This window comes from Nycticebus coucang, chromosome 12, assembly GCF_027406575.1.
Source record: "Nycticebus coucang isolate mNycCou1 chromosome 12, mNycCou1.pri, whole genome shotgun sequence".
NCBI lineage: Eukaryota > Metazoa > Chordata > Mammalia > Primates > Lorisidae > Nycticebus > Nycticebus coucang.
Window position 1 is genome coordinate 90,404,409 of NC_069791.1, and position 12,624 is coordinate 90,417,032.

General features: G+C 38.6%; 2 protein-coding genes across 2 annotated transcripts in view; one reads left to right on the forward strand and one right to left on the reverse strand.

Annotated features, from left to right (window-relative positions):
* LOC128562026 (phospholipid-transporting ATPase ABCA3-like) overlaps positions 1–12,624 on the reverse strand; it is a 119,277-nt gene that overhangs the window by 62,148 nt on the left and 44,505 nt on the right. Inside the window, exon 9 of the mRNA XM_053556641.1 lies at positions 1,296–1,394. Coding sequence (XP_053412616.1) covers positions 1,296–1,394 — 99 coding nt within the window. The remainder of the gene's footprint in view (positions 1–1,295; positions 1,395–12,624) is intronic.
* LOC128562764 (phorbol-12-myristate-13-acetate-induced protein 1-like) lies at positions 4,786–5,444 on the forward strand. Its single transcript, XM_053558068.1, has one exon. The coding sequence runs from the start codon at positions 4,786–4,788 to the stop codon at positions 4,942–4,944; it is 159 nt and encodes a 52-aa protein (XP_053414043.1). The 3' UTR covers positions 4,945–5,444.

A 12,624-nucleotide genomic window follows, 5' to 3' on the forward strand; every position in this document is an offset into this window, starting at 1 on the left:
GTATAAATTTTTCTTTATTTATTTAAAAACAAGTTTCACAAGTCTTACGGTTTCTGGTAGACTGTTTATTTAACTATATAAAAATTTCATCTCAAATGGTATTTATATAACAATTTACTAAAAAGGAAGATCAAACAAGAAAGATCGTAGTACTAATAAAACACAATATTTTTTCAGGTGAATATGATGATAGCATCTATGAAAACTTTTGCAGTCTAATAAGCTATTATCATTAATAAAAAATCAATTCTTATAAAATACAATACAAATTTTCATATATAATAAGAGAACTGTTATATAATTTTTGAAAAGAAATATCAATATGGAATGTATTTTAGCTAATGTAGAATTTCCATAATAATGGAAGGTATAAGTAGGAAATATAGGTATAGGTAAATATATAGGTATAGGAAATTCTGGAAAGAGACATTAGTTTATCTAAGAATCATGAAGAAAGTATTTCAAACTAATAACATTGAGATAACTGTCAAACCAGTTGGGGAAAAATGTTCAAATCAATCCCTGATCTCATGTAACAAAATTAATTTTACCTTGGTAAAAGAAAAATAATGCTAAAAGAAGAAAAAGTGCTTATCCAATTTTCAGATTAGAAAATTATCTTTCATGTAAACAAGAAAAATAGCAAAATATTGATATATTTAAATATATAAGAGTTTTAATTTCTGTAATAAGAATGAACACATAAATGAAAAACCAAAGACACAAAAAATCTTTTCAAGAATTAATGTTCTTCCTTAATATGTATATGCAGAAAACCTAAAACTATCACTTATTAGTTCAGATCAAAATTTTAAAGTTATTCCCAGTAAAACCTCCAACTGAAACCAAGGACATTTTCTGTAACCCTATAATTTTTCCATGCTCTAGGATGGCCAATCATACCTTTTCTCCCCTTGAAAGGCACAGGCACCCAAATCCCAGCCCAAAAGCTTCACATATAATCTTCCTGTTTAATATGTGCATTCTATTTGCAGTCAACACCTAGTCTTAGTTGTTTTCTGAAGTTTCAGAGCTCCAGGGTTTGTACTTAACGTTCTGTATCACCATCCTATCTGAAATGCTGTCTCACTCTAGTCTCACAACTATCAGCAGTAGTAGCCCACATGGGGAGTAAAGGTACACAAATTCATTTGTCTTAGATTCATAGATTAGCATATCTAACAATATAATACCATTTCTTCATTACATACAGGGTGGGAATTGCTTTCAGAATGAAATATAATTTTAGGGGAGGAGTTTCTCTTTGTCTCTCCTTCTCATGCATCATTACTTACTTTAAGAAAACTTCTTCCATGGTAGTGACAGACACACCAAAGCCAGCAATGCCTAGTTCTTTCTGTCTGTTTTCCAGTTCAAAAAACAGGGATTCAAAACTAGAAAAAGAAAAAGAGGAGAAACAGTTGATAGCAAATAGATTATTTTCATATTTATACATTTTTGGTCCCAATGAATTTCTCCTCAGCAGGGGAAAATATTTAGCTCATTTTTACTATCATTCTTTTAGAATAGTTTCCATGCCTCATTAAATCAGAGATGTAGCATGTATGGAAAGGAAAAAAAAAACTAGCAAATTGCTGGGCAAATGACTTCCTGGTTTTCTGCTAAAATTACAAATTGACTTTTTATGTATTTTAACATTCATAGATAGTTAAGATTTAATTTATTTATATAAAATATGCTATGGTTCCTATGAAACAGTGAGTTAAACAGGAAAATTTTTTTGAGTTATTAAGAAACAGAAGACACTCAAAGTATAAAATGAAGTAAGAATAACTGAAGTTAGGGCCTGGTAGAAAATTCTACACCCAATTAACTGGGGAAGTTATGGCAATATTACACAGATGTGATAGGGTGGTATCAAGGTTTTTGAAGAATATTTTTTCTGCTATATTTCTTGCTATCTCATATTTAGAAGATTACCTACTCCAGTTCTTGAGTAGGTAATTCAGTTCTTGAACTTATATTCCTCTTACACATTCTCTCTAGAGGATAAACACAGCCACAGAAGAGGGTCAGAAACTCTGCCTTTTGAAAATCTCTACCAAAATTTTACCTATGTTTTGAATCAAAATTGGATCCAATTGACTCTACCTCATAATAAGGAAGAAAGGCATGTTTCAACACATTATTCTGATATGTTTATGAAGATAATAATGAATGTGTGCTGTGCTTGTATATTTCGGTATACACATGGGAAGATCTTCAATAATATAGAACAATAAAGTGATTATCTCTGTGATAAGAATATAAGATCCTTTTGTTTTATGATTAACTTATTACAGTAATGAAAAAATCTTTGTAGTGCTTGTGTTTCTGTACATACATAGGCTAAACAGTAAGCTCCAGCCTCCTCAGGGCTTCAGAAAACAGAAAATACAAAAAATTACAATGAATCACTCAAGCACTATTATTATAATTATCATTTTCTATTCATAATTCAGACAATATAAACCTTTAAGGAAGGGGGGGCAGAGGCAAGATGGCTGACTGAAGCCAGCTTTCCACAGAGGCTCCAGTCCAGAGGAGAGCTAAAGGACAAAAGTTTAGCAAGTAACCTCATGGATTAGAGCTGAACCAAGAGAGAAGATTGAAGAATGCACATCAATCCTGCTGAGGCAAGCTGCAATGCTAAGGATACAATCAAAAGGTACAAAATCCATATCCAAGTGGATGGGAGTCCCCTCCCCCATGAGAACAGCTCGCAGTACTCCATACAAACAAGAGAGCTGAGCTCAAAAGTCTTCCCATTATATTTCACAGGAAAGAGCCTCTAAAAACTGGACCTACATCCCCTACAAACGTTCCATGGTGCTCTCCTGCCAGGCAAAAAACTGTATAAAACAGTATATATTCTCTACCTGCAATTCTGAGCTCCCAGCACTGCCCTCCACTCCCGTTCTAGGTCTGGAAGCCTGTCCTCCAGGAGTCCAGATTCTTGGGTATTTTCTCAAGAGGTGTGGACAGGGCATGGACTGCTGCTGGTAAGTGCTGATTCTGTGGCACAGGAGTGAGGAGAGGACAGTCAGTTGAGAGGGAACCATGCAGGAGTGGCAGTGCCCCAAGGCACAGAGCAGTAGCTGTCTTTGGCAACAATAGGGCTTACCCCTGAATATTCCTGAGTCACACCCCCTGTCCCTCTGGGAAAACAGAGGAGGCCAGGCATCTTCTCAGGTGGAAACCACCAGTGGAACAGATCTGGGATAGAAACGCAGGCCTAGGTAAAAGGTTTGCCTGAGGCAGTACCAGCCTGGGTGGAGTGCAGGGACTAGAAAACGCACACATAGAGCCGGCAGATTCCCAGGGCAGGGCTGCCAAGAGGACCACTTTACTGAGCCCAAGATGCACCCGGCCCTCAGGGGATCATCAGCCCAGACAAAGGAGGGCAGGCAGAGGTTAGAACTGACAGGTAACCTTGCTGTGAATACAAACTACAGCTGAGACCAGACAGCAGCACAGACAGGGCCTGAGGCACAGGTTCTGTGAACTAAGCACAGGTTCTCTTCTACAGGGGAATTTAGCCAGGACAGAAACAAATTCTGCAAAGTTGTTCTGTCAGTAACATCAATCAGGGGTGGGACTGGAACTGAGTGAACAGCTCCAGCCTCAAGCACACAAAGTTGTCAGGCCTCACCTCCCCTGGCTGAGGAGACATAAATCTCCCTGTGATTCAGGCAGGTGCAAACCCCTGTTCATTGGAGGCAACTGAGTCAAAGCCTTACAGGGTTATCAGTGACTGAGTGTGACAAAGGTGTAAGGTGGGGAAGGAGGCATAAACCTTCCCAGACTAATCTATTTGCTGAGTGGGTCATCATGACTTCACAGAGCAGCGGAGAAAGTCATATTTGAGTTGTCAGCAGACCCCTGAAATCTAGTTGCCAGAGACCTTTTAAACTCTCCCACCTGGGTCAGATGCTGACTGAGACAATTGATTTGGACCTCTTGAACTGGGCCAATTGCCGAAGGACTATCCAAGTGGTACCCTGGGTGTGTGGTTGTAGGAAGGTTTGATTTTCCTTTTCCAATTGTTGCCTGTGGGGGATGGGGTAACTTAATTGTTGGTATTTCTCCATAGCTGAGACTTCAACCCAGAACAACTGTTTCACTAGGGTCAGATAGACACCATCTGAAAACAAGACAGAGCCACTTATCCCCACCACACCAAGCAGGTCCCCAGTTTCCCAAGCCGTAGCACTGTATGGGTTCTCGGCAAAGCTCCAGGATAAAAGGTACAGACACCAGACCTAGCTTTTGGGAAAAGGGCTGGTTAATCACTACTTCTGGATCCCTAAACCCAACTTTTCTTTATCCACTCATCTAGTCAAACGGTGTAAAATAATCATGGGGTGAATCAGCAGAAAAACTCTGGTAACATAAATAAACAGAGTAGATCAACCCCCGAAGGAAAGCTATGGCAGATGTAACTGAAGATCCTATTCATAAATAGATGGATGAGACGTCAAAAATCGGATTCAGAGTTTGGATTGCAAACAAGATTAATAGAATGAAGGAAAAGTGGGAATTGGAAATTCGAGAGGAAATTCAAAAATTGTCTCAAGAATTCAATGAATTTAAAGAAAAGGACCTCAGAAGTTCCCGGCACGACTGTGCGTTTGGTAGCTTCGTGCTTCTCGATTTTCCCGTACCGCCACCCAGTCCCGCCCGGCTGCCCGTGCGCACTTCGCATCCTGCAGACGCCCGAGGTGCTCAGGCTGGGAGACTGAGACCCCAGGATCCGCAGCAGCATTCGCGGCGGTACTTGCGGAGATGGCCGGGAAGAAGGCGCGTAAGAACGCGCAACCGAGCCCCGCGCACACTGAGCTGGAAGAGGAGTGTGCTGCTCAGCTCAGGAGACTGGGAGACAAACTGAATTTCCAGCAGAAACTTCTGAATCTGATAACCAAATTCTTCTGCTCAGGAACCTGACTGCAACAAAAACTTGTGCATAAGGGGACTCCTTCGAAAGGGAAGTTTCCCACAATAGGTGCAAGTGGTACAAATTTCATAAATTCAAAGAGAGGTCTCAGTGCATGTAATTGAGAGGAGTGAAAAGGAGCATTCACTTGCTGTGGATGCCCTTGAGAAGTGAAGATGGAATACCTCAGAAGAATTTCTGTGGGGGGGGGTTTCATATGTCATTTTTGGGGCTGTGAGAACATTGTAAAACTACTTTGTTTATTTGAAAACAACACTTTTTAGTTAGAGAATTATTCTGTTATTTTTGCTGAAGGTCATTGCCCAGCCTGGTATAAAAGGAGTTGAAAATAACATTAAGGCTGAAAGAAATAGTTCAGTGTTGGTTTTTTTTTGTTGTTTGTTTTGTTTTTTTTACTTTTCAGTGCCAACTTCAGAGCACTGTATACTATTTAGTTTATATATATATTGTCTTGTTAAAAGGACAAATTTCGTTCTGAGAACACTGAATGTTATTGAATGTTGATTGCACAGGTCACTACATAATGTAAAATAAGTTAATTTGTTCTGATTCAAATTGTATTGATTCTGTTCAGATGACTTTCATTAAATGTGTTCCGTGGGGTTAATTGGAAATTGGAAAACTGGAAGATTACTTTGAAAAAATTGGGTTTTATAGGAGGACTACTTGGTGCCAGTTAAAAGTCCTGCACATTGAACATAAAATGAGAAAAGAGGATTTGGGATAACTAGGGAAAATGAAAAAAATAGAATTTGACATTTCAACTGATGCAGTTAAAAGGCCAGTACTCATTCTAAAGATGTTCCTAAAAACTAAAATACTAATCAGTGTGTATCCTATGAAAAGCGATCTTTTAAAAGAAATAACATTTTCATAATTAGAATATACTTTGATTTAAAAAGGGACAGATATTTCTTATTCACAATGAAAATCCCATATAGACATACATGAAAATAATGGCATGATTGAATTTCAGCAGAAGTAACTATTTATTTTATCTATTTATAATCAAAATATTGTTTCATTTGAAGATGTGTGTTACAGTTCCATTTTTGAGTTTTGAGACAAGGATTTTATAACTACTTGAATTTTTACAGTAAAAATAATATAGGGTATAGTCACTTTTTATGAAAACTTACCTCACATTTGTTTTTCTCAGTATTAAGGCTGTTTAGTTGGAAAGATGTTTTTTCTGCCAAGAGGTAGATATTCTGTCATATGGGAATTTATGGTCTATTTAAATGTATGTACACATATGAAAATTGGTATGTTGTCACTATAAAACTATTAAAAGTTATCACCATTCTTAAAAAAAAAAAAAAAAGAATTTAAAGAAAAAACCACCACAGATTTTGACACATAGAAGCAAGAATTTGCAACCCTCAAAGATCTGAAAAATACAGTAGAATCCCTCAGTAACAGAGTGGAGCAAGCAGAAAAAAGGATTTCTGACATTGAAGACAAAGCTTTTGAACACTCCCAAACTCTCAAAGAGGAAGAGAAATGGAGAGCAAAAATGGATCATTCTCTCAGACAGCTCTGGGATAATTCAAAGAAGGCTAATATCCACGTCATTGGAATCCCTGAAAGCGATGAAGTGGCTTTGCAAGGCTCAAAGGCACTTCTCCATGAAATGATGAAAGAGAATTTTCCAGACATGCCCAGAGATTCTGAAATACAGATAGCAGACAATTTCAGAACCCCAGCATGATGCAACCCAAATAAGACATCTCGAGGCACATCATAATTAACTTCAATAAAGTTAATATTAAGGAGAAAATTCTGAAAGCAGCCAGATGTAAGAAAACCATAATCGACAAAGGGAAGAATATTAGAATGACTGCAGATCACATTGCTGAAACCTTTCAAGCCAGAAGAGGGTGGTCATCGAATTTTAATCTCCTAAACAAAATAACTGTCAACCCAGGATCCTGTATTCAGCTAAACTGAGTTTCATTCATGATGGAGAAATTAAATACTTTAATGACATTCACATGTTGAAGAAATTTGCCATAACCAAACCAGCTCTTCAGGATATTCTCAGATCTATCCTCCATAATGACCAGCACAATCCTCTACCACAAAAGTGAACTCACTCAGAAACTTTTGATCAAACTCCAACTTCCACAGTGGTGAAAGGATTAAAAATGTCCACTGCACTTTCGTAAAACTCGATATCCAAAATTTTACCAGGCTTATTAATATTCTCCATTAATGTGAATGTCTTAAACTGTCCTCTAAAGAGGCACAGGTTGGCTGACTAGATACAAAAACTCAGGCCACATATCCTCTTCATACAAGAATCTCATATTACCATAAAAGATAAACATAGACTCAGGGTCTAAGGATGGTCATCCATATTTCAGGAAAATGAAAATCAGAAAAAAGCAGGTGTTGCAATATCTTACAATTCTATTTGCAGATACGATAGGCTTTCAACCAACAAAAGTAAGAAAGGATAAGAATAGTCATGTCATATTGGTTAAGGGTAATACTCAATACTCAGATTTCAATTATTAATATTTATGCACCAAACGAAAATGTGCCTCAATTTATAAGGGAAACTCTAACAGACATGAGCAACTTGATTTCGTCCAGCTCCATAATAGTCAGCGATTTTATTGGCAGTGTTGGATAGATTCTGCAATAAGAAGCTGAGCAAAGAAATTTTAAAATTAATCACCGCATAGAATATTCTCCAAAATTGATCATATCCTGGATCACAAAACAAATATCAACAGAATCAAAAGAATTAAAATTTAACCTTGTATCTTCTCAGACCATAAGGCACTAAGGATGGGACTCAACTCTAACAAAAACATTCGACCCCACACAAAGACATGGAAATTAAACAATCTTCTGTTGAATAACATATGGGTGCAGGAAGAAATAAAACAGGAAATTATTAACTTCCTTGAGTATAACAACAATGAAGATAGAGAGAGAGATTAAAGATGGCGCCCGAGTAACAGCTTCCCAGCAACTGGGAACAGCGAGTCTGGGGAGACAAGACTCCAGGCATCTCTGGCCGGTGGGATCTGCCTATAATCATCCTTTTAAGGATACAGGGAGCCAGCAAAGGACTTCTGGACCCCAAGAGGAGGACAAAAACAGTGGGAAACTGGCAAGTGGTTGCGTGTGTTCCATCGACCTAATCACGCCGCCAACCGTAAGTACAAGCAGCTGTGAGACTGCAAGCCGGAAAGGCCTTACCTGTGAACTGTTTCAGTGTTCTTGGACTTGGCACTCAGTGGAACTGCCTTGGGGAGAGCTTGAGCAGGAGTGTGGAGAACTTTGTGCATTGTCTGGGGCCCCAGACTGAGCCACTGAGCTGGGCGCAGGAAGCCATTGTGAAAGAACTGCCATGGCAAGCTCCGTCCTCAGGGTCTCAGAGCAAGGATTGGGCGGGTCAAAGTAACCTACTGACTGAGCAGCCTCAAGGTGGGGACTGAGCTGCCTTACAGCCTTAATCCTTAGGGACAGAGTGAGATGGTTTTGGCACACTGGAAACTTGGGCTGTTGCCCTGGGTAGAGTGCCGTGACATCACAGCTCATAGCAACCTCAAACTCCTGGGCTTGGCACCACCAAGACCTCCATAAGAGCTGTGCAATGACCCCCAACAGGTGACCCGCACCCACCGGGCCTCCATATTCCTTGACCAGGAACTGCAGGAGCCATGCATCCCTGCATCATCCTGTGTCCTCCCAGCTTCCACACTAGCCCGTTCATCTGGAAACGGACTCTGGTAGCTGCGTGCACTTTGGAGCCCTCCCTGCCTCTGTGCAGAGCTCTTCTCCTGGCCAGAGACTGCTGGAGCCTTGGGCTCTTCCAGAACCATGCACACCACCCCCAGCCCTGTTGCTGGATCCAGGTGTGTCACAAACTGGAGCTGCTTCCACAACCAGAACTCCCTAGCTAGAGCATCCCCAGAGGAACTACACAGGGTCACTCCCTACAAAGATCCAGCAACAATATAGTGATCCTGCTGGGGTCTAATCTTGTAGAGACACCTCCCCAACTCTGAGGACAGCCAGAGGCAATGGTAAAGAACAATCATGAGGCAAAATCAACAGAAAAACTCTGGCAATATGAATAATCAGAGTAGATCAACTCCCCCAAGGATCAATGGGGCAGAAACAGCACAAGACCCCATGCTCAAACAAATAGCTGAGATGTCAGCAATTGAATTCAGGATCTGGATAGCAAATAAGATCGAATTAGAATTCCAAATGTTATCTCAAGAATTCAACAGATTCAAAGACCAAATGATCAAAGATTTCGACACATTGAGACAAGAAGTTGCATCCCTCAAATATCTGAGAAACACAGTAGAATCCCTCAGTAACAAGAGTGTAGCAAGCAGAAGAAAGGATTTCTGACATTGAAGACAACGCTTTCGAATGCTCCCAAACCCTCAAAGAAGAAGAGAAATGGAGAGCAAAAACAGACCACTCTCACAGAGAGCTCTTGGATGTTTTGAAGAAAACCAATATTTGTCTTATAGGGATACCCGAAAGTGATGAAGTGGCCTCACAAGGCACAGAGTCTCTTCTCCATGAGATTATGAAGGAGAACTTTCCAAACATGCCAAGAGATTCCAAAATTCAGATAGCAGAGAGTTTCAGAACTCCAGCACGACTCAACCAAAATAAGACATCCCCCACACACATCATAGTTAATTTCACTAAAGTTAATATGAAGGAGAAAACTCTGAAAGCTGCCAGATGAAAGAAAACCATTACCTACAAGGGGAAGAATATCAGAATAACTGCAGATCTCTCTACTGAAACCTTTCAACCTAGAAGAGGATGGTCATTGACTTTTAATCTCCTAAAACAAAATAACTTTCAACCCAGGATCCTGTACCCAGCTAAATTGAGCTTCATTTATGACGGAGAAATTAAATACTTCAATGACATTCACATGTTGAAGAAATTTGCCACAACTAAACCAGCTCTCCAGGATATTCTCAGACCTGTCCTCCATAAAGACCAGCGTAATCCTCCACCACAAAAGTAAACTCACCCAGAAAATTTTTGATCAAATACCAACTTCCACAGTCGCAAAGGGATTAAAAATGTCCACCAGTCTCTCGAAAGGCTTATCAATACTCTCAATTAATGTGAATGGTTTAAAATGTCCTCTAAAGAGGCATAGGTTGGCGGACTGGATACAAAAACTCAAGCCAGATATCTGCTGCATCCAAGAATCGCATCTTACATTAAAGACAGATATAGACTCAAGGTGAAGGGATGGTCATCTATATTCCAAGCAAATGGAAAGCAGAAAAAAGCAGGCATTGCAATCCTGTTTGCAGACGCAATAGGCTTTAAACCAACCAAAATAATTAAGGATAAGGATGAACGCTTCATATTTGTTAAAGGTAATACTCAATATGATGAGATCTCAATTATTAATATTTATGCACCCTACCACAACGCACCTCAATTTATAAGAGAAACTCTAACAGACATAAGCAACTCGATTTCCTCCACTTCCATAGTAGTTGGAGATTTTAACACCCCTTTAGCAGTCCTGGATAGATCCTCCAAAAAGAAGTTAAGCAAAGAAATTTTAGATTTAAACTCAACCATTCAACATCTGGATTTAACAGATATCTACAGAGTAGATTTAGCATAATTCCAATGGGCTATAGGATTTTTAGAGTAACAAATAAGAACTGGCTTCAACTTAATGTTACCAGCTACATTAATCCCTAACGAGAGATTAGGCCTCAGCTTTGAAACTGGGCATTGACTTCTTTCCAGCATGAAAGTCACAGATGGCATCCTCTTCCAATTAAATAAATTTTTAAATGTAGATTGAAAATCTGTTTTTTAGTGTAGCCACTTTCATTAACTATCTTAGTTAGATCTGTGATTAACTTGCTTCAGTTTCTACAGCAGCACTTTTACTCTTTCACCTTGCACTTTAATGTTAAGATGACATCTGGCTTCTGTCCTTACACACCATGAATTAACCTCTATTAGCTTCAAAATTTTCTACTGCAGCTTCCTCTCCTTTCTCAGCTTTAAATGAATTAAAGAGAGTTAGGGTTTGGACCTAGGTTAGGCTTTGGCTTAAGGAAATGTTATGGCTGGTTTGATCTTTTACCCAGACCACTGAATCTGTCTCCATATTAGTAATAAGGCTGCTTCAATTTCCTATCATTTGTGTTCACTGGAACAGCACTTTTAATTTCCTTCAAGAACTTTTCTTTTGCACTCACAACTTGACTATTTGGTACAAGAAGCTTTCAGCTTTGATCTTGGCTCTTGACATACCTTCCTGACTAAACTTATTTGTAGCTTTTGATACAAAGTGAGAGATGCAAGACACTTTCTTTCACTTGAACAGGTGGAGGCTATAGAAGGGTTCTTTTTTTTTTTTGTAGAGACAGAGTCTCACTTTCTGGCCTTCGGTAGAGTGCCGTGGCCTCACACAGCTCACAGCAACCTCCAACTCCTGGGCTTAAGCGATTCTCTTGCCTCAGCCTCCGGAGTAGCTGGGACTACAGGCGCCCGCCACAATGCCTGGCTATTTTTTGGTTGCAGTTCTTAATTGGCCTAACAGTAATATTGTTGCACCTCCAGGAATAGGGAGGCCTAAGGAGATGAAGAAATATGGGGAAATGGCCAGTGATAGAGCAATCAAAACACACATAACATTTATCAATTAAGTGGGGTTAATTCACACCCAATGGATACAATGCATGCATTCTGGATGAAGGGCACACAAAACTTTGAATTAAATGTACAAAAGTAAATTATGTAACCAAAATATGTATACCCTTATAATATTCTGAAATTTAAAAATAATACTTTTTTTAAAGTTCACTGTTTTACCTGAGCATAATTGCTGGTGCTTCAAAACAATTTCAGTGGTAAATTCAAAAATCACAGATCACCACAACATATATAATAATAATGAAAAGGTTTGAAATATTATAAGAATTACTAAAATGTGATACAGAAACACAATTAGGCACATGCTATTGGAAAAATGGTGATGATAGGCTTGCTCAGTGCAGAGTTGCCACAAACTTTCAATTTGTATTATATGCAATATTGTGAAACAATTTTTTTTAAAAAGCACAATAAAATGGCTATAGACACTTCTCAAAGAAAATAAAAAGAGTCAACAGAAAAATGAAAAGTGGTCAAAAAATAAAGAAAAATTGTTCATTATCACTAACAATCAAGGAAATTCAAATTACAACCATAGCAAGATATCATCTCACACTTGTTATAATAGCTATTACTAAAATTCAAAAAGTAAGCATTGCTGAAGGTGTGGGCAAATGGTGTGCACTGTTGATAGGAATGAAAATTAATACAGCCATTATGGAAAATAGTATAAAGATTCTTCAGAAAACAAAAAATAGAATTATCACATGATCCAGAAATCTAACTTCTGGGTAATATTGAAAGGAATTGAAATCAGTATCCTGAAGAGATGTCTGTACTCCTATGTTTATTGTAGCATTATTCACAATGGCTAAAATACAGAAACAACCTATCATCAGATAAATGGATAAAAAATATGCGGTATATATACACACAAGGGAATACCAGTTGCCTAAGAAGGAAGAATTTCTATCATTTGCAAAAACATAAATGAGACTGGAGCACATTATGCTAAGTCAAATAAACCAGTCAAAAAAAGACAA